Source organism: Onychostoma macrolepis, chromosome 16 (assembly GCF_012432095.1).
Source record: "Onychostoma macrolepis isolate SWU-2019 chromosome 16, ASM1243209v1, whole genome shotgun sequence".
Lineage (NCBI taxonomy): Eukaryota > Metazoa > Chordata > Actinopteri > Cypriniformes > Cyprinidae > Onychostoma > Onychostoma macrolepis.
The window spans coordinates 8,975,167-8,998,611 of NC_081170.1; the positions used below are offsets into that span (position 1 = coordinate 8,975,167).

At 35.9% G+C, this 23,445-nt stretch overlaps 1 protein-coding gene across 1 annotated transcript; it reads right to left on the bottom strand.

The window, feature by feature from the left end:
- Positions 1-546: 546 nt before the first annotated feature.
- On the bottom strand, positions 547-12,132 carry cenpw (centromere protein W). Its single transcript, XM_058747257.1, has 3 exons — positions 11,916-12,132; positions 5,247-5,360; positions 547-1,620 (listed from the first exon to the last, which is right to left on the bottom strand). The coding sequence occupies exons 1-3, from the start codon at positions 12,000-12,002 to the stop codon at positions 1,594-1,596; spliced, it is 228 nt and encodes a 75-aa protein (XP_058603240.1). The 5' UTR covers positions 12,003-12,132; the 3' UTR covers positions 547-1,593.
- Positions 12,133-23,445: the final 11,313 nt, after the last annotated feature.

The window sequence follows — 23,445 nt, forward strand, 5'->3', positions numbered from 1 at the left end:
GATGATGTCATACATGAAAGATGAAGATTAAGGTGGATTTAGAGGTCTGGAGAACATTCTAGACTCTTATCAACAGGCAACTCTTCTCAAAACTCAAAGGCAGGCAGAAAGTACAAACACTACGCTGATCAATCCCTGGCAGCCCAATTAATTCTGACAGAAGGATTAAAGGAGGGTGACTCCCAGGTCATGTGATCACCGGTGGTATACACCCGAAAAGTGAGACCCAAACATTTACTTTCCTGTGGTCCTGGGGTCAGGCCCTTTGATCCCACACAACATGGGCAAGAAGCAAGGAGCAGATGCAAGAACAGAGCTGACTGACTCCTGAGGCGACCAGTTGGAGACACTGCATACACTACCATTCAAAACTCTGGTTTCGGTAATATTTTTCTTTCTTTTCTTTATTTAAAATTTTTTTTTAAATTTTAAAAAAATAAGACTGAAGACGGGAGTAATGGCTGCTGAATAACAGGAATAAATTAAAAACATTTTAAACCATATTCAAATAGAAAACATGTTAAACAAATTAAATGGTAAAAATATTTCACAATATTACTGTTTTTACTGCATTTTTGATCAAATAAATGCAACCTTGGTGAGCATAAGAGACTTCTTTCAAAAACATTTATAAATCCTACCATGCTCAACTTTTGAATGGTACTACATGTCAGAAACACAGTATTACTATACAGAATTACTATATGTCAGGCAGTATCCAGTGGTAGGAAGGAAAATTTATTTCAGATTTTATAAAAAACCTCTTCAAGTAGGTGAATTTCACAATTAAACTACTTTAGATGTTTTAGCGCTTGTAATGAAAATGTCAAAGCATATACATACGATTTCAAATGTTAACTGCATTTTGCACTCATTTTCTCATTTTTAAGATGATTTTATGGTATCCTGGGCTGGGAAAACAGATTTTGTGTATTTTCTTATAGGTCACTCAAATATTAGTAATTAAATTTGAAATAATTTGAAATCTCGTTACAAGACATTCAACTGATACTGAGTCAACACAGGAGAGCGAAATATCATCTGAGTGAACTTTCCTGCTAAAAACCTGTTTTCTTGAGCAGCCACAGATAATGGTCCCAGTGTTGTCAATGGCAGAGAGCCAAATATCTTGTTGCTTTACAGAGCGAAGAAAGAAACACTGCACGGTTACTCAACCATGTGTTACCCAAGTTAAGTGGTACAAATTGTTTATTAACAAGTATTAAGTCATAATACGATCCAACGAGATGAGGGACACATGTGTTGCTTTAGATATCTGGGCTAGATACTGTCCATCATACATGATTTACACAAAACTAGAAGCAAAAGTTTAACAATCATGAAGAGAAACTGATTACAGATCACAGCCTAATAATGGTCCCAAAGCTGAGACAAGGCAACATAAATTCCATTGTGCACCTAAAAGTTCTACGGAATGAATAAAAGTAAAATGTTCATCTTTGACAGGCCATATACACTGTGTGCTCTATACTGTAGCTCACACATTCTGAAGTCTCTAAGTAACTTTGAGTTCATGGGGTCAATGCTGGTGAAGAAATAAAGGGTTGTGATGGGGAACTCCCGTCATCCATGTTATCCACGTGTGCTCTTTAACAGTTTCTGTAAAAACAAAGTGAAGAAACACAAAAAGTTTTAGAGCAGAGGGCAGCACCATTGACACACAAAGGGATAATCACTAGAATGCGAGCAATAGCCAGAGTTTATTTATTTCATTTTTGTTTTTTAAGGACCCTTGCACCTGCAAAGTTAATTTACAGTAGCTACAGGGAGGGAAAAATATATTTGATCCCCTGCTGATTTTGTATGTTTGCCTACTGACAAAGAACTGATCAATCTATAATTTTAATGGTAGGTAGGTAATTTTAATAGGTAATGCTTCTGTGGACATGTGTCTTTTATACAGGTAAGGAGCTGAGATTAGGAGCACTCTCTTAAAGGGAGTGATCCTAATCTCAGCTTGTTACCTGTAGAAAAGACACCTGTCCACAGAAGCAAATCAATCAATCAGATTCCAAACTCTCCACCATGACCAAGACCAAAGAGCTGTCCAGGGATGTCAGGGACAAGATTGTAGACCTACACAAGGCTGGAATGGGCTACAAGACCATCGCCAAGCAGCTTGGTGAGAAGGTGACAACAGTTGGTGCAATTATTCGCAAATGGAAGAAACACAATATAACTGTCAGTCTCCTTTGGTCTGGGGCTCCATGCAAGATCTCACCTCGTGGAGTTTCAATGATCATGAGAACGGTGAGGAATCAGCCCAGAACTACACGGAAGGATCTTGTCAATGATCTCAAGGCAGCTGGGACCATAGTCACCAAGAAAACATTTGGTAACACACTACGCAGTGAAGGACTGAAATCCTGCAGCGCCCGCAAGGTCCCCCTGCTCAAGAAAGCACATGTACAGCCCGTCTGAAGTTTGCCAATGAACATCTGAATGATTCAGAGGAGACCTGGGTGAAAGTCTTGTGGTCAGATGAGACCAAAATCGAGCTCTTTGGCATCAATTCAACTCGCCATGTTTGGAGGAGGAGGAATGCTGCCTATGACCTCAAGAACACCATCCCCACCGTCAAACATGGAGGTGGAAACATTATGCAGAGGTGTTTTTCTGCTAAGGGGACAGGACAACTGCACCGCATCAAAGAGACTATGGACGGGGCCATGTACCGTCAGGGCCAGGGCATTGAAGCCAGCCAGGGCATTGAAAATGGGTCGTGGATGGGTATTCCAGCAGCATGACAATGACCCAAAACACACGGCCAAGGCAACAAAGGAGTGGCTCAAGAAGAAGCACATTAAGGTCCTGGAGTGGCCTAGCTAGTCTCCAGACCTTAATCCTATAGAAAATCTGTGGAGGGAGCTGAAGGTTCGAGTTGCCAAACGTCAGCCTCCAAACCTTAATGACTTGGAGAGTATCTGCAAAGAGGTGTGGGACAAAATCCCTTCTGAGATGTGTGCAAACCTGGTGGCCAACTACAAGAAACGTCTGACCTCTGTGATTGCCAACAAGGGTTTTGCCACCAAGTACTAAGTCATGTTTTGTGAAGGGGTCAAATACTTATTTCACTCATTAAGACGCAAATCAACTTATAACTTTTTTGAAATGCATTTTTCTGGATTTTTTTTGTTGTTATTCTGTCTGTCACTGTTCAAATAAACCTACCATTAAAATTATAGACTGATCATTTCTTTGTCAGTGGGCAAACATACAAAATCAGCAGGGGATCAAATAATTTTTTTTACCTCACTGTACATACATACATACATACAAATTATTAATATATAATACAGCCTATATTGTTTGGAAACACCCAGTTTTTCTGTTACACCCCTGTTTTTTTTTCTTCTTCTCAGATTCCCACTTTCCATGGCAGAGCTCTACATTACACACCTGTTTTCAGAGGCGGCCATGCTGAACCAGTCTGCGCCTGAACTCTGTAAAGCATGTAATTCCTAACATGTTTAGTTGTGACAGGCCATCATGATTTCGCTCTTGATTTGGAACAAGCAGAGCATATTTCATGCCCCTGCTGCTCAAGTGCATCTGTACAAGGAGCACTCTGCACACAATTACATCTTAATCAAATAAGCTGCCTGCCCTCGTGAAAATAAACGCAGCGCGAAGACTCAAAATTGGCCGGATCTCTGTTCAGTGTTATTGTGACTCATTTGATGCGGTGCCCCATTCAAATCTATAGTGCTGGAGAAAATATCCATCAAAGGAGTGGTTGCAAGATGATGTAGCCGGATTCCGGCTACAATACAAGTGTGCTCATTTGCTGCCTTAATTCCTTTTTCAGGTCATGCAGAGCCTGAGCCTCAAAACAATAGATGAAAAATAAATAAAAATTACAGGAGATTCAGCTGGGCCTAATCTAAAGTAAAACACTATATCTAAACTAAATCTAACAGCAATCAACACTGCAACTCTGCCAAAGCATGGATTGCATTTATGATTAAACTTCAGACACATGCTTTCATTCCTGAATATTTAGTCTGTTAAAAAGAAAATGCCTTCCCAAGGATTCGCTCACCAAGATGTCTTGGTCATTTTTTCCCCCCAGAATTTGGGGTGAACTGTTCAAATTTGTGTCAATGGAAAAAAATACTAAAATTAGGCCTCCATTCTTTAAGAAAAATATAATTTCTTTTTTTGACCTAGACATGATTGGGTGACTGGGAGTGTGTTTTTGTACTGTTTTATTCTGATTTGTTTAAAAAAAAATTCCATGCACTCCAGTATGGTGTTTAAAGTCATATTAGAATCTATCATAATCAGCACAGGGAGCACACAGCTGCCAATTTCTTTCCATTTGTGTGTGTTGATATGAACTCATCCAGTCTCACTCTAAGAAACAGGCTGCACTGCTAACAGACTGGACCTGCAGATAAGCTGCCATTTACCTAATGTAGCTCTTGGCAGTCCACTAATGAACAAATTGATTGCTGTAACACATACTGTTGAGAAGATCAATAGGGCGGCCACGGGTGACATCTGCTAACAATGCAGCCTGACCAAATTAATATGCATTGGAAACCTAACCCAATCTCAGGTACCCACTGTGCTTGTTAGAGAACATCACTGCCTCAACACATTGTTGGACCTCAGGCTAAAATAAATCAATTGAAGTATAAAGAAGGGAAGTTGGAAGTACATTTTGTCTGATAGTTCAATGGTGCACAGACCAGAGATAAAAAGAAGTCACTTTCTAACCTACGAAATAATAAACAACTAAATGGTTGAATGAGAGACCTACATTCACAGAACAAAAGTTCAAGAACAAAGAAAAAAGCAGCATATTTTGTCCATAGGATCATCTTCACTAGATTTAGGGAAAATAAAGATATACGGTATGTGCATTTAAAGACAACTTTAACACTCATACCTTGTAATATATTTAACAATGAACAAAAATGATAATAAATACTTCAAAAGTGCTTATAAAAATAAATGATATAGTAATAATAATTCATATAAATTAAATTCATATAATGATTGTATTATTATAATAATGTATTAAATAAAATGTTATAAATATACTATATCAATTTATAATAAATAACCATTTTTGCAGAGCAAAAATAAAATGTCAATATTTTCAGCTACTCGACATTGTGGCATATTGCTTGAAAGTTTTAGTGTCTACATAGCTACATTGAACTAATGCAGTTTAGAGGCCTCTTAAATAGCTTAATTATTATGGTGGTGTTGGATACCTTTGCAACAGCTCTGACGTGGTGAACTTTGATGGTTGCTGATTTCTCCTCAAAGGCCTTCACCCTGGACTCCTCCGCTAGACGATGCAGGACAACCAGGAGGTTGAGCTGGGCCTGTGGACACAAGAGAAAAAACAATTAGTTCAATTAATTATTCAATTTGTTAATTAAACAGGATGTATTAGGCAAGGCAAGTTGTTTGCAGAATTTATAGACTGTAAATTATTGCACAAATTTCTTTGGTTTATTACTCAAGATAAACATGCAAAGGCAGAAAACATATTAGTTTCCTTTAACCAAAAAGCATAGTAAAACTAAGCCAGAGCTAAAAAGAACCACAATGCTGAAGTGATGGACAGCCATGTAATCATTTCAAGAGGCTCTTAGTGACTTGGCGCACAAAATGCCAAACGCTTGGAGTCAAGAGGACTATCCAATGTTTTGAGCGACTCAAGTGAATATCATCCGCCAGGTGTAGCATACAGAGCTCACCCTATACCTGTGCACGGATCAACACATAAGTACCGTCGTAAAGGAGGATTATGTTACAGGAACTGATAGGCAGATCCAGGAGAAGGGGGTGTCAGAGAAAGACAAATCTTCCAGCCCTCCCCAAAGACATGGATTCTTTTGCAACCTTGTCGGATTAGACCAGGAAATTGTTTCATTTTCAGCACTTCATCTGTCTTGGCGCATTTTGTCACGAGATCTGGAGGTCTGCACTCTGGGATGGATTTCACATCAGCCTTGAGCTCAAATTAAGTTAACTCATCACCACTCGTGCTGGAACATGTGCTAACATGACAACGTTGTATATAACATACTCTACAACAATATGAACCAAAGAAATAAACACAGAGAAAGTGCAATGTACAGGTGTGTCTTCCTGGTGCAGTTCATAATGCAAATATGAAGTCATTCTATTATCTGAGGGTATTTCCTTCATCATTTAAACAATTTAGGTGATTCTAAATTGCCATAGCCATGTGTATGAATAATCATTATATGCATAATGAGATGCTTTTGAGGGTGCATCAGAATTTGCCGTTACTTTCTCCCATGTCTCTGTAACATTCAGTTTAACTGTATATTTTTTTTTTCATGACAACATAACATCTTCAAATAAGCCAGTAACTATTTTCTTTTTATGACAACCGATGAATAGCTGATATTATAAATCTTTACTACTTTATTTATAAAAAATAAATAATAAAAACAAATGAACAGTTTCTATATAAATATCAATTTAAATATCACAACCTGTTACATGTCATATTTAACAATATGTTAAACTATAACCCTTTCTAAATATTAAAACAATTAACCACACTGTGAACAATAAATATCCAGGACCTGCGAACATACATACATACATACATGCATAAAAATGTTTTTGATTCTTACTAACAGTCTGACCCTTCAAATTCACCCTCAGACAGTTTTTGGTGATGTACCTTTAAGACTTAGGCTTTAACATCAAATACTTCATATTGATTATTTCTGGCCTGTTTTTACAGCTTAGTTTTCATAAACTGACTGAGGAAGGAGATTTGTGTTGTGAACATATTCTTAATATTTCTAATAACAAAATGTGAAACTTATTTCCTGCACTTTCACCTCCACTGAGTACTGCTACAAGTTGTTATATAAAGAAAGTTCTGTATATTATCCCCTGCACTTTCTCTCTGTCTCAAAAACACACATACACAAATGAAACAATTGACCACATCCGCTGAACCACATCCAGCTAGTTTTCCTAATGATTTCAGCTGAAAAAAGGCAGTGCTCCTTGTGCATCTACACAATGCCATTTGGATGTAATTTAAATCTATTAATACCTCATTTTCATAATTGTGGGTCATCTCTAGGGCGTCTGAATACTTCTCCAACAGCTGGTCTTGAGAGTGTTTTCGAGAAGGAAACTGAGAAGCCCATGCAGGCTTCCCCTGTGCCAGAGGCTTTGCCAAAACATAACGACCGGGCTGAACTGATTACAGCGGAGGCTGTCTCTGCTGCCTCGCTCAGACACGGAAAGCACACGGAATCCTCACCGAGGGCAGAGGAGTGCAGAGAAAACCAGTCAGCATTAGGAACATTAAAGAGACTCAGAGTGCGCAGTGCAGTGCCTGTTGTCTGTCCAAATGTCATCTTGGTCTTGTAACAAAAAAAGTGTAAAGATGAATCTGGGTTTAGATTACCTGAAGGAAATCCCTTTGCTTAGACTGCAGAAAATAAAAGTGTGAGTTTAAGTGTAAGTTTCAAGGCTAGTTCACACTGCACCATTAAACACCAGATGAGTTAACAACACTAATACAACAAAACCAACAGGCAATGCTGTTTTTTTGGCCTTCCTGTAGCTCAAACAGTAGAGCATAGCACTAGAAACTCCTTATGTTCAATTCCCAGGCAATTTAACCAACCAACAAAAAACAAAACAAAAAAAAGCACCATCTTTGAACTGTAAAGTAAGTTATAAGAGATAAAATTCTCGATAATTAATAATAAAAAAAGCTACATTAAAAAGATCTATTTAAAAATTATATACTATTTTGTCTAAACAATATCAAAAATCACTTTAATTTTGGGCGTCACAGCATTATAAATGACTGAATAAAAAAAAAAAAAATCTTCATTTTGACATTTGCTGAAAATTATAAAGTGAGCATTAGATGCCAATGTAATATGAAAATATAAAGAATGAGCATGCACAATTTAATATCCAATATTGACAAATTAAAAATAATAATATATCAGCCAATAATAATAGGTACTGATTGTGCATCCCTAATAGATAATTGATATATGATTATATATATATATATATATATATATATATAACAGAAATGTCAAACACAATTCAATATGCAAATTAATGCAAGAAAGAAGACCAACAGCAAATCCTGGGGAACATTCTACCAACATAAATCAATTCGAACAATGCAAGATTTTCAAATTTCTTAAAAAGCACAAATTCAAAACATTCACCTCACCAGACTCAACAGACCAGGATTTGCATTTATCAACTCTTAAATAATCAATCTTGCACAATCTGCAACCACCAATTTCAGGTTCAGGAACCCATCATCCAATTACAGTACACTTCTAATGACCTGGTGTGAAAATGCCAGGAGCTGTTGGCCTGGGCCTCCAAAACAGGCCGTTGATTTTCCACACTTTCCCAGAGATTCTTAACACCAGGGAGGAAACGTTGCTGTCGGGGGGCAAGAGTGGGTCTACAGTTTGGGGGAGATCTGTAAAAAGAAAACAGACACTTTTCCATAGCTTCCTTGCAGGATCCAGCTGATTATTTTCGTGTTCAATCAACCATCAAATGCAGTATAGGCTATCTCAGTTCAGCAGGGGGAACAAAGCACTGTCTTAAGCCACTGCTCCACCCGGCGGGACGCACTTATAAACAGGAGAGATGAAATAGTATGACTGGGATAATCTCACAAGCTGTTTCAGTGCTTATATCTGATCTGATGCAGGAGACAGGAAACATGAATTAAGCACTTTTGAGAGAGCACAGAATAGGTAAGTAAAAGTCATCACGGAGAAATCTGGATCAAAAGTTTCTGAGGAAATTGAACGTATTCCTGTTACTGTTTTACAGTTCAAAATCAGTGTTCTGGGTGTAAACACCTCTGTTTCTCATTTGCCATTTTGACATCTACTCTACCAGTCTATTTATGCTAATTTCAATCTGTTCCTCATGAACACACAAAGCTATCAAAAGGCTTCAGAAGACTTAAAGAATTTGAATTTTCTAAAGATTTAGAAGGATTCAAAGTTCATACATTGAATGATCCGTAGTCAAAGAGCAGGTTCATAAGAATAATTTGTTTGTGAATCAGACTACACTGGTCATGCTACATGTTTGCTTTTGAATGAAGCAAAAAAAAACTTAATGGAAATATTGTGCGTGTGTGTATTGGTATATATGGTTTATGAGGACACAAATGTGTATAATAACATGGGTACTACAACGTAAACATGGTTTATGAGGACACTTCCTGTGTCCCTGTAAAACAAAAGGTTTAAAAAAACATACAAAACGGTGTTTTATGAAATTCAAAAATTGCCAGTAGTTTCCTGTAAGGGGTAGGTTTAGGTGTTGGGTTGGTGTAGGGCAATAGCACATATAGTTTGTACAGTATAAAAACCATTACGCTTATGGAGAGTCCCCGTAAACTACAAATGCCAGACACTGTGTGTGTGTGTGTTTATCTTATCACATCCAATTCAGAATGCAATCGCATTTTTTTCTCTGAACCTATAGAAAACCAGTGCTGGAAATACTTGTAATTGTAGGTCTACAATCAGAGAAATAATGGTTTCATCTGAAAGCCAAAGCACAATCATAGCTTGACCAATTAAAAGCAGACTCATTCATGATGTGATGCATAAGGCAAAGTGTGAAGGGCCTTATTAGGAATTTTGTCATTAAAAGCACAGGAAACCAGATCAAACCGGTACATATTCATAGGACGGTAAAAAAAAGAGCCTTTCTTTCATTTTTTCCTGCATTTTCCTTTTAATTTAATGGCTGGATTAGACCCCTGTAAAGCAGAGCACCTTTCAGGCGGCTTTTACATCCCCACCTCCAGTCTCTATAAAGAAAGACCAGCTGCAATGGACCTTTAATTAGGACCCTGTTAGCACACGGACATCCTACACACACACAGAGCATAATCAACTATGTACAGTGCCCCTCAACTTAAAAACAACGGATAAGCAATTCCCTAATTCCCATGGAAAACACTAGGCAAACTTGCCGAAAGGCAAACCTCAATCAACCTAAACCACTGAACTCCCCTTTTGAAAACTGAAGTTCCTTTTAATCAACTTAAGCTATGAAGTGGTCAGCATCAAGCAATCAAAAAGGCAGCATGCAACACTACCATACATCTATTGCATGCATGTAACAACATTTACAGTGGCCACTTCACGTGATAATGCATAACACAAATTGGTTTCATCAGTGCCGCTCGGATATAAAATGTTAAACAAATGTAAACACATCTGCTAAGTTAAAGTGCCAAGTTCCTTAAAATAAAATTGACTTCAAAAAAGTCACAATATGGTGTTTGATTTTAATGGCTTTTCCTCCCAGTTGTGGTTTCCTGATCCTAGAATTAGGTCTTTTCCTAAGTGACAAGATGGGCAAGAACGTTACACTGGTAGCAAACAAATCATTACTGTTGGAGCCATAGTCTTGCAGTTATTGAAAATGCTCTACATGTGTTTCTAATAGAGACAATGTGAGTTAGAATATAGCTTATATAGTCATCATGTCCCAGTCCAGTTTCACATAATAATAATATGAATAACCAAAAAAAAAAAACTTTTAGAAACAAGTCAGAAATAAATAACTTGTAGCTTATTGTAAATATAGTAAATTCTTAAAGAGAAGAGTGGCTGGTGGGAGATAGCAGTGCTTCTTGTTTTTTGTATAATAATGCAATAAAATGCATCAGACATTAACATTAAACATTTCAAATCACCTCCATATGAAAACTGCTTTTGGAAACAACTTTCTTCTTTGGGAAACAACATCATAAGCTTCCTCATAATGAGGTCTGTAAAACGACATGAAAGGAGCCAGTAATGTCCCACTAATTCAGCTCATTTGCATTAGCTGTATTCCTTTCTCTAAACAAACTGGCTCACCCATGCTTTAAGCTATATAAAAGTGTTTGTTCCAAATCAAAAGACCCTACCAACTAATGTGGTATAGTCCTGTAAAGTCTACTACTAATAGCGCTATACCTTTCCATAAGTAATTGTAACCATGCAATATAATATAATATAATATAAAATGCAATATAATATTTGCAGATTCCTTGTTACATGTGAAATTGGTTGTGTGTCACATTTTTTAATGTTTTGTACTTTATAAGGGTGTAACAACGAATAGCTAGAAGTATTGTAACTGTGGTTAAAATAAGGCATTAATGCACTAAAATACTTTTATTAAGTACTTAAGTACTGAGGAGAGTCCTAAAAATATGCAATCATACTGCATTATGTTCACATAGGGTCTTAATAACTGCTTTGTATTGCATTGTGCTACAAAACATTATATATATATAAATATATATATATATTCCTTCAAAATAACAGAACATTCAAAGGAAAACTATTTTTCTTTAAGTGAATAACACATTATTGCAATTTTCTTTCAAATCTGACCTTTCACATCGGTTGAGACGCGTGCATTGTAATACAGTAACGTTATACGGATGTTTTTAATCTTTTAAAGTTCACAAGACAAGAACAAAAACTATTTCCTCACTGTCCGTGATGACAACTTATAGATGTGTCAAAACTTACTGATCTCCCTGCCTAGACATCATTGCTGTGCTTCATATAGGCGCTTCCGAGCTTCCTAAGATGTCCACAGTGCTGACTAAGTAGGCAGCTTACTAGATTTTGAGACACAGACCTAACGTTACGTTACACAACAACGAACATCCATCTCTACCCCAGTAAGTTAAACATGATGTAAGTTAGCCTAGAGATGAAACAGATACACAGTTACACAACAACTGCATAACAGTAACGTACACATGTCATTTGACAGCTAAATTAAATCTGAAATCATAATTCCATGTGAATATGACGCCCGTTTGTGGTGGAAACTATTGTGGTTCATTTTCATTCACTCACCATCAAGTCTGCGTTTTTTCCTATCCGTATATTAGTGTTCTTCTTCATATGGAGCTTTAGGGCTGCTCTCGGTGCTTTCTTCGACATGTTTTGGTTCTTTGAAGGAGTTAGTTTACCGTTTTGAAAATCGAAAATAATGCTCGCGACTGTTTGTTTTTCCTTGTATTCAAAATACCGCGCGCTTCACTACCGGCCCCTGATGATGACGTGTAAAGAGCTCAATGGCTGCTCTCACGAGCACGTGATTTGTGCGTATTTACGTCGATCTGTGGGTGAACTTGTGTGGATCGCTTGAAAGGTATGAATCTTTATATTTCTTTGTAAGTTTAGAATGCAATCCAGGGTTTTACATAAGAAATAATAGTCAGACACTTTTTATTTGATTAATCTGGTTCTGTTTTGGCTTAATGATTTTACACAAGTGAAAAAGTCTTGTTTAAACTTTTTTTTGTTTTTGTTTTTTTTGTTAAAGATACAAAAGTTTAATGTCGTCCGTGTGTATTATAGCTATTTAATGTTATTACAGCTATTTTTTATTTAATTATGGCTATTTTTTATTTATGAACTTTTATTACTCAAATAATTACAAATCACTTTATTGTTTGAAATAGACAATATTGCTATAGCTTGAAAAAAATGCCAGTAATGGTATTTAAAAACAATACCAACAATACATACCAAGAAATGAACAATATAAAACACAATACAATAAAGTAGAATAAAATAAACATTCAACAAGGCATACAAATGCATTTGTAGATCAGACTTTCCTTCTTTTTCAGGTGTATTACTTTCTGTGAGTTTTTGTCCCCTGAGCTCAAAGAATGTAAAACAGCTGCAAAGCATTTGTTGAATTAAAAATAAATTAATATATAAGATGGAGCTGAACTGTTGCCAGAACTTTGAGTCCATTTTAATGGCACATGTTTTATGGTTTCTATTAATTGCTCTGGGCTTTGGCATTTGGCTGAGTTTAAAATGAAAGAGAATAGCTCCCGGCTTTATTCATCTTATTCACTAATAAAACGTTTCAGCTTGACCCACTCATTTTTCTCCATCCTCACTACAGTTTTTTTAATACACATGTAAAAGCATGGCCATGACATTACTCACCTTTAATGGAGCAAAAACATGTTTTCGACACATATTTACATAGCTGATTAATTTATCTGTGCTTAAGATCTTTCTTAACTGATCAATTGTGATGCAAAACAACCGACCTGTTAAGAAACAATGCAGCTGCAGTAATTGAAAACTTATTTTTAAGTGTTTATCGCATGTATATATATTTTAAATTTTACTCTAACCTCAGAATGCTACTAAAACAATAATTTGTAAGCGTGGGAGTTTCCTACAGAATAACAAGGAATTGAGTAACACTTCAAAGGACTGATTAGTGGTAGTTCTTGTTCTGGTATTTCATGTGGGTTTCATTTACAGATTGCTGGAATCTTTTGGATCAAGACATTTTAACAAATACACAATCAGATAGTTTTAGCTGCAGGGATCTTGTAATTACATGGATAAGTGCATAATTTCACCCAGAACTCGCAAATCACAAATATCTAACTGAATACTTGCCATATTTTAATGAGAATTAAAAATAAAAAAACATTTGAAACTATTATCAGTATGTACATGAATATTAGCATTGGTTCGCACTGGCTAGAGACCCGTCAAGCTCAAAACTATTGTTTCAGAAGGAGGAAAATATATACCACACATAAACATTTCATTTTTCGGTTTTATTACTATTACAAAGAATTATGCTTATCTTTAGACTTAAAAGGAGAGTTCACCCCAAAATGAAATTTTTTCATCATTTACTCACCCTCATGTTGTTCCAAACCTGTATGAGTTTCTTTCAGCTGTTAAACACAAAAGAAGATATTTTGAAGAATGTGGGTAAGCAAACAGTTGATAGTATCCACTGACTTTCATAGTATGGAAAAAAAATTTTTTTTGAGTGAACTATCCCTTTAAAGGAAGATATTTTGAAGAAAGTTTGTAACCAGGCTGTTTTGGGGCACCATTGACTTCCATAGTAGGGGAAAAAAATGCTATGGAAGTCAATGGTGCCCCAGATTGCTCTTTTTCCCACATTCTTCAGAATATCTTCCTTTGTGTTCAGCAGAACAAAGACAGGTTTGGAACTACTTGAGGGTGAGTAAATGATGACAGAATTTTCATTTTTGGGTGAACTATCCCTTTAAGCATCTCATCAGCATTCTACAACATATTTTTCCACTTCCTGTTTTGATGGAATCTTGAAGTCTCCGGCAAAGCTTCATACATCATTTACTCGAGAGCACTGCCATCGCAGCCATTGAAAATAAAGCTTTATCACACTCATCTTCACACACAGCTGCTAACACCACCATTTCCATATCTTACTCCACCAGGCCTAACCATCCCATTTCCTACATTCATCTTGTGAAGCTGAGTCTCATTCACAGAAAGTAGCCCAGTTATGGAGGTGATGAGTTCTCTTTCAGTTTCCTCCTCCACACTGCAGCCTTTGTAAAGTAAGAGTATGGACCAGACACATGTTTCAATGGCTGACAGACATAATGCTACACAAACGCAGACTGTCACCGGTGAAATACTTCAGTTTTAGATGTGTTCTGTACTCAGTCCAAACCACTTAAGAAGCCACAGATTTATAATATTATGTGGATATCACCATTGTGGTAAATCAAGCAAAGAGGACAGACAGATCAAGAGGTCTAAGAAGGGGTCGTATACTAGGACGAGTGAATTACCTTGTCCAAATGTGCATCCAATTCATTAACTCCTCAGTCAGTGATGGTAACTCGCTGACAATGAAATGCAACCTAAGAAGGTTCATCTGTATTGCACTCTGTTAAGTATCTACATTAAACAAATGCAGAAGGTCAACAGAACAAGTAATGGAGGTCATTAAATTGTTTTATCATAGCTGATAAATGTAGCAACCAGGTGCTCAAAAAAGTCCTACTGAATCCAATGTTTGAAGTTTTGCCACAATGGCTACAGATGGGGTAATTTAAACCAGAGCAAATGGATTATAAATCTTCAGAGAACCTTTAAGTACATTGTTGCAAGACTTTGATAAAGAACAAGCTTTTTGAAACAGGTGGTCTACAGATATTACTTTAAGATAACATATGATTCTGTATAGATACTATTCTAATAATGCATATAAACACCCTAATATCTACCATTCAAAGCTTTTCCATTAAATCAGAACAAGAAAATTTCCAATTTTAAAAGAATAATGCATGAACATTTTTCAAACATAGTAACTAATGGTGCAATGAGGTGTTTGATCAAATCTGATTTGGCTGAAATAACTAATAATCCAGACTGCAACCAACTATCTTGGTGTAGAGGCTCCAAAATACATTTTCATGGACAAACAGTGGAAAACAAAGAGTTGGGACCTCCAACACTGACTTGCAATTTAAAACAGGTGAACAAATGCTGCAGTACGTCACACACGTTTGCAGGAGAAACGTGTTAAGGGTTTTCTCAGCTTCTGCTGAATGTCATAACACCTTGGAAAATATGCTTCACATATGGATTTCTGTACAGGTGCAAAGTAAGCATTGCAATATGTCCTCACTATGCCCAAAATGTATGTCAAACATTTGAATTTGCATTTCAATAAATATTTAATTGTAAATATTTAATATTTATTCATTTGGCAGACACTTTTACCCAAAGCAACTTACAGTACATTCAAGCTATACATTTGATCAGTATGATGTGGAAACCTGTTTCCGTCACAGAAAAAAAACAAAAAACAAAACAATAATAAATCATACAATTTGGGCTTTTTGTTGTTGTTGGAATTCTGATCAAAAAAATAATTGTAAGATATAAAATCTACTAACACTTAAAAATAGTTGTATTGAAAATATTTGAAATATAACTTTTGTGTCTGCTTGTCCTGTAAGATGAAAGGAACATCGTCCTCCAGCTTCTTCAGGGAAGATGATGGGATTAATAACCTTGACCACATGGTTGTAGGCAACTGAAACTCATTCCATATGATTAAAGAAAATCACATGTTGGCACGTTTATATGGCTCTGGTGGAGATAACTCTGAAGATGCTACCATGGAAAATCTTAGTATTGGCTCATACATTTCCTGCAGCATCATGGGAGTCTTTGATTCCTGGCTGTATTAGATCATGTGCGTATGTCTTTTGGACAGGAACTGCATTTATGGCAGTTTTCTCCACAGGAGGTCTGTGAAGGTATTTCCAGATCCATTTTGCAAAGATGATCAGTCAGTCATGGATCCATGAACACTGGATTTCTGAGAGTAAAATTTGAATATAATATAATACAATTCTGGATATAAATTCTGGGAGAAATGCATTTAATCAGATTCATAATCTGCTTGGAAAACATGTTCTGCAACACAAATGAATATATATATATATAGACCATGGTGTTCATTCAGCATGAGTCTCATCACTGCAGAAGAAAAAAAATTCAAAAGAGGGAGTTTCATAACTCTGACAGAAACATCTTTCTTGCTGGCTTCCTGTCTGTCTTTAAATTATGAACCTGCCGGTAAAGTATTTCCACACATCAGCATTGTACATCTGATTGTAACGTTGTTGGGTGTGTATTAAATATATGCTTTCAACAATTTGAAGGTAACAGCATGGGAGTAAAAAGAGTAATCATTTCATTGGTATTTTTAGCATATCACCTGAGCAGTAAATGCCACAGCTGCAGGATAATGTCATGACGAAACTGATTAGCTGCTTTGATACATATACTGTAACGCTTTATACTTCCTGCCTTGTCTATGTCCGTCTCCTACATCTCTTTTATGCCATTAAAATCACTAAATGGCCTAATTGCATGCTCAGTTCATCAAGTCTGTGCTTATTTAAACGGCACTGTCATGTCTCTGATCCGAGGAGTTCACGAGAGCAGTGTCTGAGAGGCCTTTTGAAATGTAATCACTTGTGGAAATGAGATTTTGAGAGTGAGTCTAAGCAAAAGCGGAAATAGTAAAGGGGGTGTTTGCATTCCCACTTTATGTTTATATCCACTGTGGTATGGTGCCTGATGGCGGGCCCGACTGAAGCCGTGTGAACGGGACACACTGGAGCTCTCTGCATTTACCGTGACAAATAACAACAAGATTATGGATTAAACAGGGCAGTAAACTGATTCTGACTGAAGAAAAACAAAGAGACTTTTGGAAAATGGACCAGTTGTTATGGGAATGAAGCAGCAGTTATGTCAAAGGATACTGGCAACCATTGTGCAGGGTGAATATACTGTATTTGGTGCACCAAACTTTTCCTAGTTGTAGAATCACCCATAAAAAGATTAATATTACTACTCGGAACATGCATATTATAAACATCCTAATATATAACATCCAAAGCTTTTGCATTTGAAATGGATGTAAGTGCACAAAACTAGACAATTTCTGATTCTTAAAACTTGTGCGTCAAAGTTTTTTCCAAGGTTCTTTTTTTTAGGCATTTTCTCTTTAAAATCATCTTCAGGTACAAAACAATTCCCACTAACTGTAGAATCACCCATGAACATATCAGTATTGTTCTTTCTGGGAATCCAATTCAGACATGCTAGAGAAAAAGAGTATTTTTTTCCCCCCACATGGCCACATCTATGGTTCTACTGACCATTCATCCATCCTCTCTCACTCATTCTTTTTCTCTCCCTCCTGGCTGTGTATCTTTGGAGTGACTTACGCTCCTGTCTCACTTCATATGGTTTGTTATCTGATGACATTCCTAGGTGTCAGAGACACAGTGGATATTCCAACTAGCTTACTGTCTTATCAGAACATCACAAGCTCCCACCACTGTCTTCCTGCTCTGCATGACTGCAGCGTTTCATCATATGGTGCTAGGCCTCAACCACTTTAGAAACATTAAAATACAGGCTATTTCTTGTGCATAGTCTGTCCTCATTTACTCACCCTCATGTCATTCCAATCCTGTATTGTTTTCTCTATTCCTGGAAGCACAGAAGGAATGCATCACTGGGTGAAATACTCCTTTAATTCTGACTAGGGAAATGCATTTACCACCCTAAAATCTTTTGCAGGGAGAAAGTATTATGCATTAAAAAAGGAAAACATGAACAGGCCTAACTGCTCAAGCAAACCCAAAATATCTGTCAAGCCAAGGAGGTCAAAGGTCAAGAGAGGTGTGATCAGAGCAAACAGCAAATAAAATTGATTTAGGGCACCTTTTCAGAGTGTACTCAACTATATAAAACTGTCCAAACTTGAGTTACCACCCCTGTGCAATGAACACCCACAAACATCAACAAATACACATTTTCTCACTGTTCTCCCTTGTATGGTCCTCCCTGAGCTCAGGAGACAAGGGAAAGCTCTTGCAAATTTTTATGAGCAGCAGGCTAGAAAACTGACTTTCCATTTTATATATATATATATATATATATATATATATTTGTTCTCATACATAAAGTTTGATCATGTAGTCCTATTCACATAATAATAACTTAATATACTATTTAATCAATTGACAGGATAAAATATTCACTTAATCAATGAATTCTGACTTTACTAATTAAAGATACGCATTAGATATTTTTTTATAATAAATAGTGCTTTTATTCATTAACTCACCCAAATTTTAACCTAATGCACGCACACACACACACACAGTGAAGAATGAATAAATGCATAAACATTTTTAAGTTCTTTATTCATTATCATCAAGACTCCTGAAAAAAAAAAAAATCATGTTTCTCATAAAAATATTAATTCACACAACTGTTTTCAACATTGATAATAATAATAATAATACATTTTTACTTGTGCACCAAATCAGCATATAATAATGATTTCTGAAGAATCTTGTAATACTGAAGACTGGAGTAATAGCTGATGAAAATTCACAGAAATAAAACATTTTAAAATATACTAAAATAGGAAACAGTTAATGTTATATTATTTAACAATATTAGCGCCTTGGTCAGCAAAAGACATTGGCATTTAGTATTTTCAATTATATGAATTAACAGTATTGAAAGGTATCAGAATCATTAAATTCCCATGCCTAACAAGCAAGTAAGAATGTTTGTGTGGTGTGTGTGAATCCGGTCAGCTGTGCCATGCTCTGGAGTCTTGTGTAAGAGCGCTTCTCGCTGTGCTGAGGGGGCAGTGCTCCGGGAGTGCAGAGCTTATGTTATCAGACTGATGCTGCGTCGAGACCCTCAGATAACAATGCAGCCACACTCTTCCCTCCCATCAACAAGCCCTGTCTGAATCCAATTAACCACAGGGCACCAGGGTGATGGGGCATGGAGGGTGCGAGCACACAAGCTGACATACACAAACACACATACAGAAAAGCATTTAAACAAGGGATGGCCATTTCTGTTATTTCGCCTACTTGAGTACTCACCAAATAAATCGTTTGAGTATTTAGGTACTCTTGAGGTTTAAAAAAAAAATATATATATATATATATATATATATATATATAGTGTTGTGAGACTAATGTATAATGTATAAATCTCTCTGCTTGACTTTGGTAAACCATGCTGTAAAAAGTTCAATAAATTAAGAAATAATTATATTACCTTTTCAAGTACTCTTTGCGAGTAATCGCATCTTACTATTTTAAAATTTTTGTTGTGAGACTATGTTTGCAAACACAAATCATACTTTCTAACCAGGCTAATGTGCAAATATTTGCACTCTGCTTGACTTCGGTAAACCATGCTGTAAAAAATAAATAAATAAATGCCTTGCCTATTCAAGTACTTTTTGTGAGTAATCGCATCTCGCCATTTTTAATATATTGTTCTAAGACTAAGTTTGCAAACACATAGGCTAATGTGCAAATCTTTGCACTTTTGATTTTGGTAAACCATGCTTTAAAAAAAAAAGAAAAGAAAAATAAACAATAATGATCTTACCTGTTCAAGTACTCTTTGCAAACAATCGCATCTTGCTATTTTTTTTTTTTTTTTTTTTTGGCGATACTGTTTCGGAAAACATATACTCTTTAACCAAGCTAATGTGCAAATCTTTGCACGTTTTTCTTTATTTTGGTAAACCATGCTGTAAATAAATAAATAATAGTCTTATCTATTCAAATACTCTTTATGAGTAATAACAGCTCGTTGTTGTTGTTTTTTGTTTGTTTGTTTGTTTGTTTAATATTGTTGTGAGACTATAACACATAATACTTTCTAAACAGGCTAATGTGCAAATCCTTGCACTCATTTTGACTATGGTAAAACATGATGTAAAAAAACCTCATAAATAAATAAATAAATGAATAATCATCTTATCTTCTCAAGAACACTTTGTGAGTAATCGCATTTTGCTGTTTGTTTATTATTTATATTGTTGTGAAACTTTGTTTGCGGCAAACACACATTATGCTATCTACACAGGCTAATGTGAAAATCCTTGCACTCTTCTCAGCTTTGGTAAACCACGCTGTAAAAAAAAATGCATCCACCAGTCTGGCTCTATGAGCCATGAGATCTCCCACTGACAAGAATGCATGTGCAGTGATGCATGGCGCCCTCTGTTAGCTTAACGGTTTGTTTTACTCTCAGGTTCACTGACCTCAGCCTGTGAACATATGAGTGTACAGAGCTAAGATGCCTCTCATGCCTGGAGTCCCCCCACTCTCTCTCTTTTACTGGTGTCTTAGCGTATTTCCTCATTCGACATGTTTCCATTGTGCTAGATCTTATCTTTACCGACAATCAGACACCAGAACTTGTGGCGTCTGGCTTGCATGTTCTTTCTACGTATGCTTCTCACAACCCAACGTACGCAAAACAGAGCGATCAGCCATGGGTTTGAATCCGCATGGTTAATAAATCCTCCCTCTCGGTAATTCATTCTCTGACTTGCTACAAGGGAAGTGAAATTAAGCAGATGCAAGTAGTTTTTCATGGTTAGAGAGCTACTGATTCTGACACCACTCTGCTGTGGAGTGAGTGCTATTTCTGGATGAGCCCTTGTCAGCTATGCAGGGTAAATTCTTTAAAATACAGAGCAAGGAACATCCCCTCACTACAATTCAAGCAGATTTTATTAAACTCATCACAGGAACTGAATTAGAACCGCATCAGAGCCTTTTCTGCTTTCATCTGACAAAAGTAATACAAATGTTTTTTGGACACAGATTGATTAATTGATTGGATATGTAGAATAATAATTTCATGGTTTCCATTTTGTATCATGCAAATATCATGGTATATGAATATGGCAATAATTGAGTACCATATCAGATCATATTTAGTAAATAAATGTTAATATTTTGTGTTGTTTCTATTGAAAATACCCGAATCTTAAAACAAAATAATGTTATTAAAGACACAATATTGCCTGAGAATTTAGGACTAAAATGGTTGGAGGTAGTCATTTTTATGCTTTGTTTGGTTTTGCTTTTTTTTTTTTTTTTTTTTTTTGAGAAAAAAATAATAACCCAATATTTCTGTTCAGCAAGGATGTATTAAATTGATCATATGTGACTTTTACATTCTCACAAAATAATTATATTTTTTCTGTGCATCAAAGTATCCTGAAAAAAGTATCAAAGTTTCCACAAAAATATTAAGCAGCACAAGTGTTTTCAACATTGACAATAATAAGAGATGATTCATGAGCACCAGATATATTAGCATATTGGAATGATTTCTGAAGGATCATGTGACACTGAATACTGGAGCAATAATGCTGAAAATTCAGCTTTCAAATTACTGATGCAAACTGTTGGACTGTAGTGTATATATACTTAAAAATTGCCCTTCTCCACAGCTATTAAATCTTATTTGTGTGATTTGATTATATGCATATTTAAATTTGACACATTATGATCAGTCTCAAGACAAAATATAACAAATTGCGATCATCATCACTGGGATGATATGTTTTAATACACCATACTGTATCTGAATATAAATGAGATTTGAGATTTTCAGCAAAGGAGAAAGTGTAAATAATGGGTTCAGTTTCAGTCTTTTGTCAGTCACAAAGCTTTCATATAGCTTCAGGTAAGCAAATAATGACAGAATTTTCATTTTTGGGTGAACTCTCCCTTTAAGCGCACACCTGCCTGATTCAACTTTCATTAAATGGGGCTCAAAATATAACATCTGTACTAATAAAGATGTTTCGTGTATGGCGCGGTGTGGTTCTGTACCCAAATTAAAAGAAGAGATTCCTGGAGCTCTGTCCCACTGATCCACACTTGTGTCCCCATGGGGGAAAGGTGATCCTGGGGATTAAGCTGGTGTTGGTTCAGGCTGGTCCGGGAGAGACAGACAGGGGCTGTCACCCTGCCAGAGCCTCGAGTCATTCAGAGGTGAATGCTGCTGGAAAAGAGGATGAGGAGGAGGAGAACAGGACAGACGCAAGAGGAGGTGAGGGTCATAGAGGTCACAGCAGAGAATTATGGGTGATGAGTAACAGAGAGACCAGATTAATGTGGTCATTAATTCCAGATGGAAATTGGATAGGACGCTGAGAGTGACTGTGAGGAGAAAGAATAAAATGTTATCACTTTGCACAGTTTGTTAGATTAAGTGGGTGACACGTTACCCCACTCTACCTCTAAATAATAAGCATGCATACATATCTGAAGATATAGCTCATGTTTAGCTTTAGCATTTGCCATAAATATACACTACCCGACACGCACACAGTATTTTTCTCCACATTTGATAAAAATAGTAAAGTCATTGAAACTTATAAATAAATACTGAAAGTAAGGGAATTATAAAATTTAAATTAAGTTAAAGATTAAATTGAATTTAAAAATAAATAAAATAAAATACTGAAGTATGTATGGTAGACAGCTTTTCTTACACTTCAACTCATCTATTTAAATCATGTTTAATTCAAATTTTAGTTTTGTAAAGAAATTTATAGGCACAATTTACTGTATGCCTGTCAACAAATCTAATTTCAAATGATACTTAAAAAATATATATTTTAAATATTTTATTTACATTTTATTTAAAATTAAACAAACAAACAAACAAACAAAGAACAATATTGAAGGTGTGCCAATGTATGCAATGTTTTTAAAAAAACAAAAAAACAAGTATTGGTAATTTCCTGCCAGGACATTATCCATTAATTTTACAGAAAGGTTCATAAACCCTACAACACAACAACAAAATTCAAAACACAGGTAAAACACCTGTTAAAAACAACAACAACAAAAACGTATTAGTACAGGATGTGGTGTTCTATTTTCACAGATTGTTTACAGTGTGTCTTGTCTGCTTTTTTAAACATTAACTTATATATTTAAAACATGTTTACACTTTTCAAACAATATCAAATTTTAAATTTGCAAAAAAAATATACAAAACATAGGCACAATTTATGTCTACAAATCTAATTTCATGCATATATGAAAAGATCAAAAGTTTTTAAAATCATTTAAAACTAATTTATTCAGTGTCTCCAAACCTTTGACTGGTAGCGTAAATATAGATCAATATTTGATGATGTTGGCTCTTTGTCAGGTGCATGGCCTATTTT

Excerpts from the sequence above, each read along its gene's own strand:
- cenpw (XM_058747257.1), bottom strand. The coding sequence starts at position 12,002 with ATGTCGAAGAAAGCACCGAGAGCAGCCCTAAAGCTCCATATGAAGAAG. Across the intron at positions 5,361-11,915 it reads GAAAAAACGCAGACTTGATG|GCCCAGCTCAACCTCCTGGT; the intron begins GTGAGTGAATGA and ends TTGTGTCCACAG. Across the intron at positions 1,621-5,246 it reads ACGTCAGAGCTGTTGCAAAG|AAACTGTTAAAGAGCACACG; the intron begins GTATCCAACACC and ends TTGTTTTTACAG.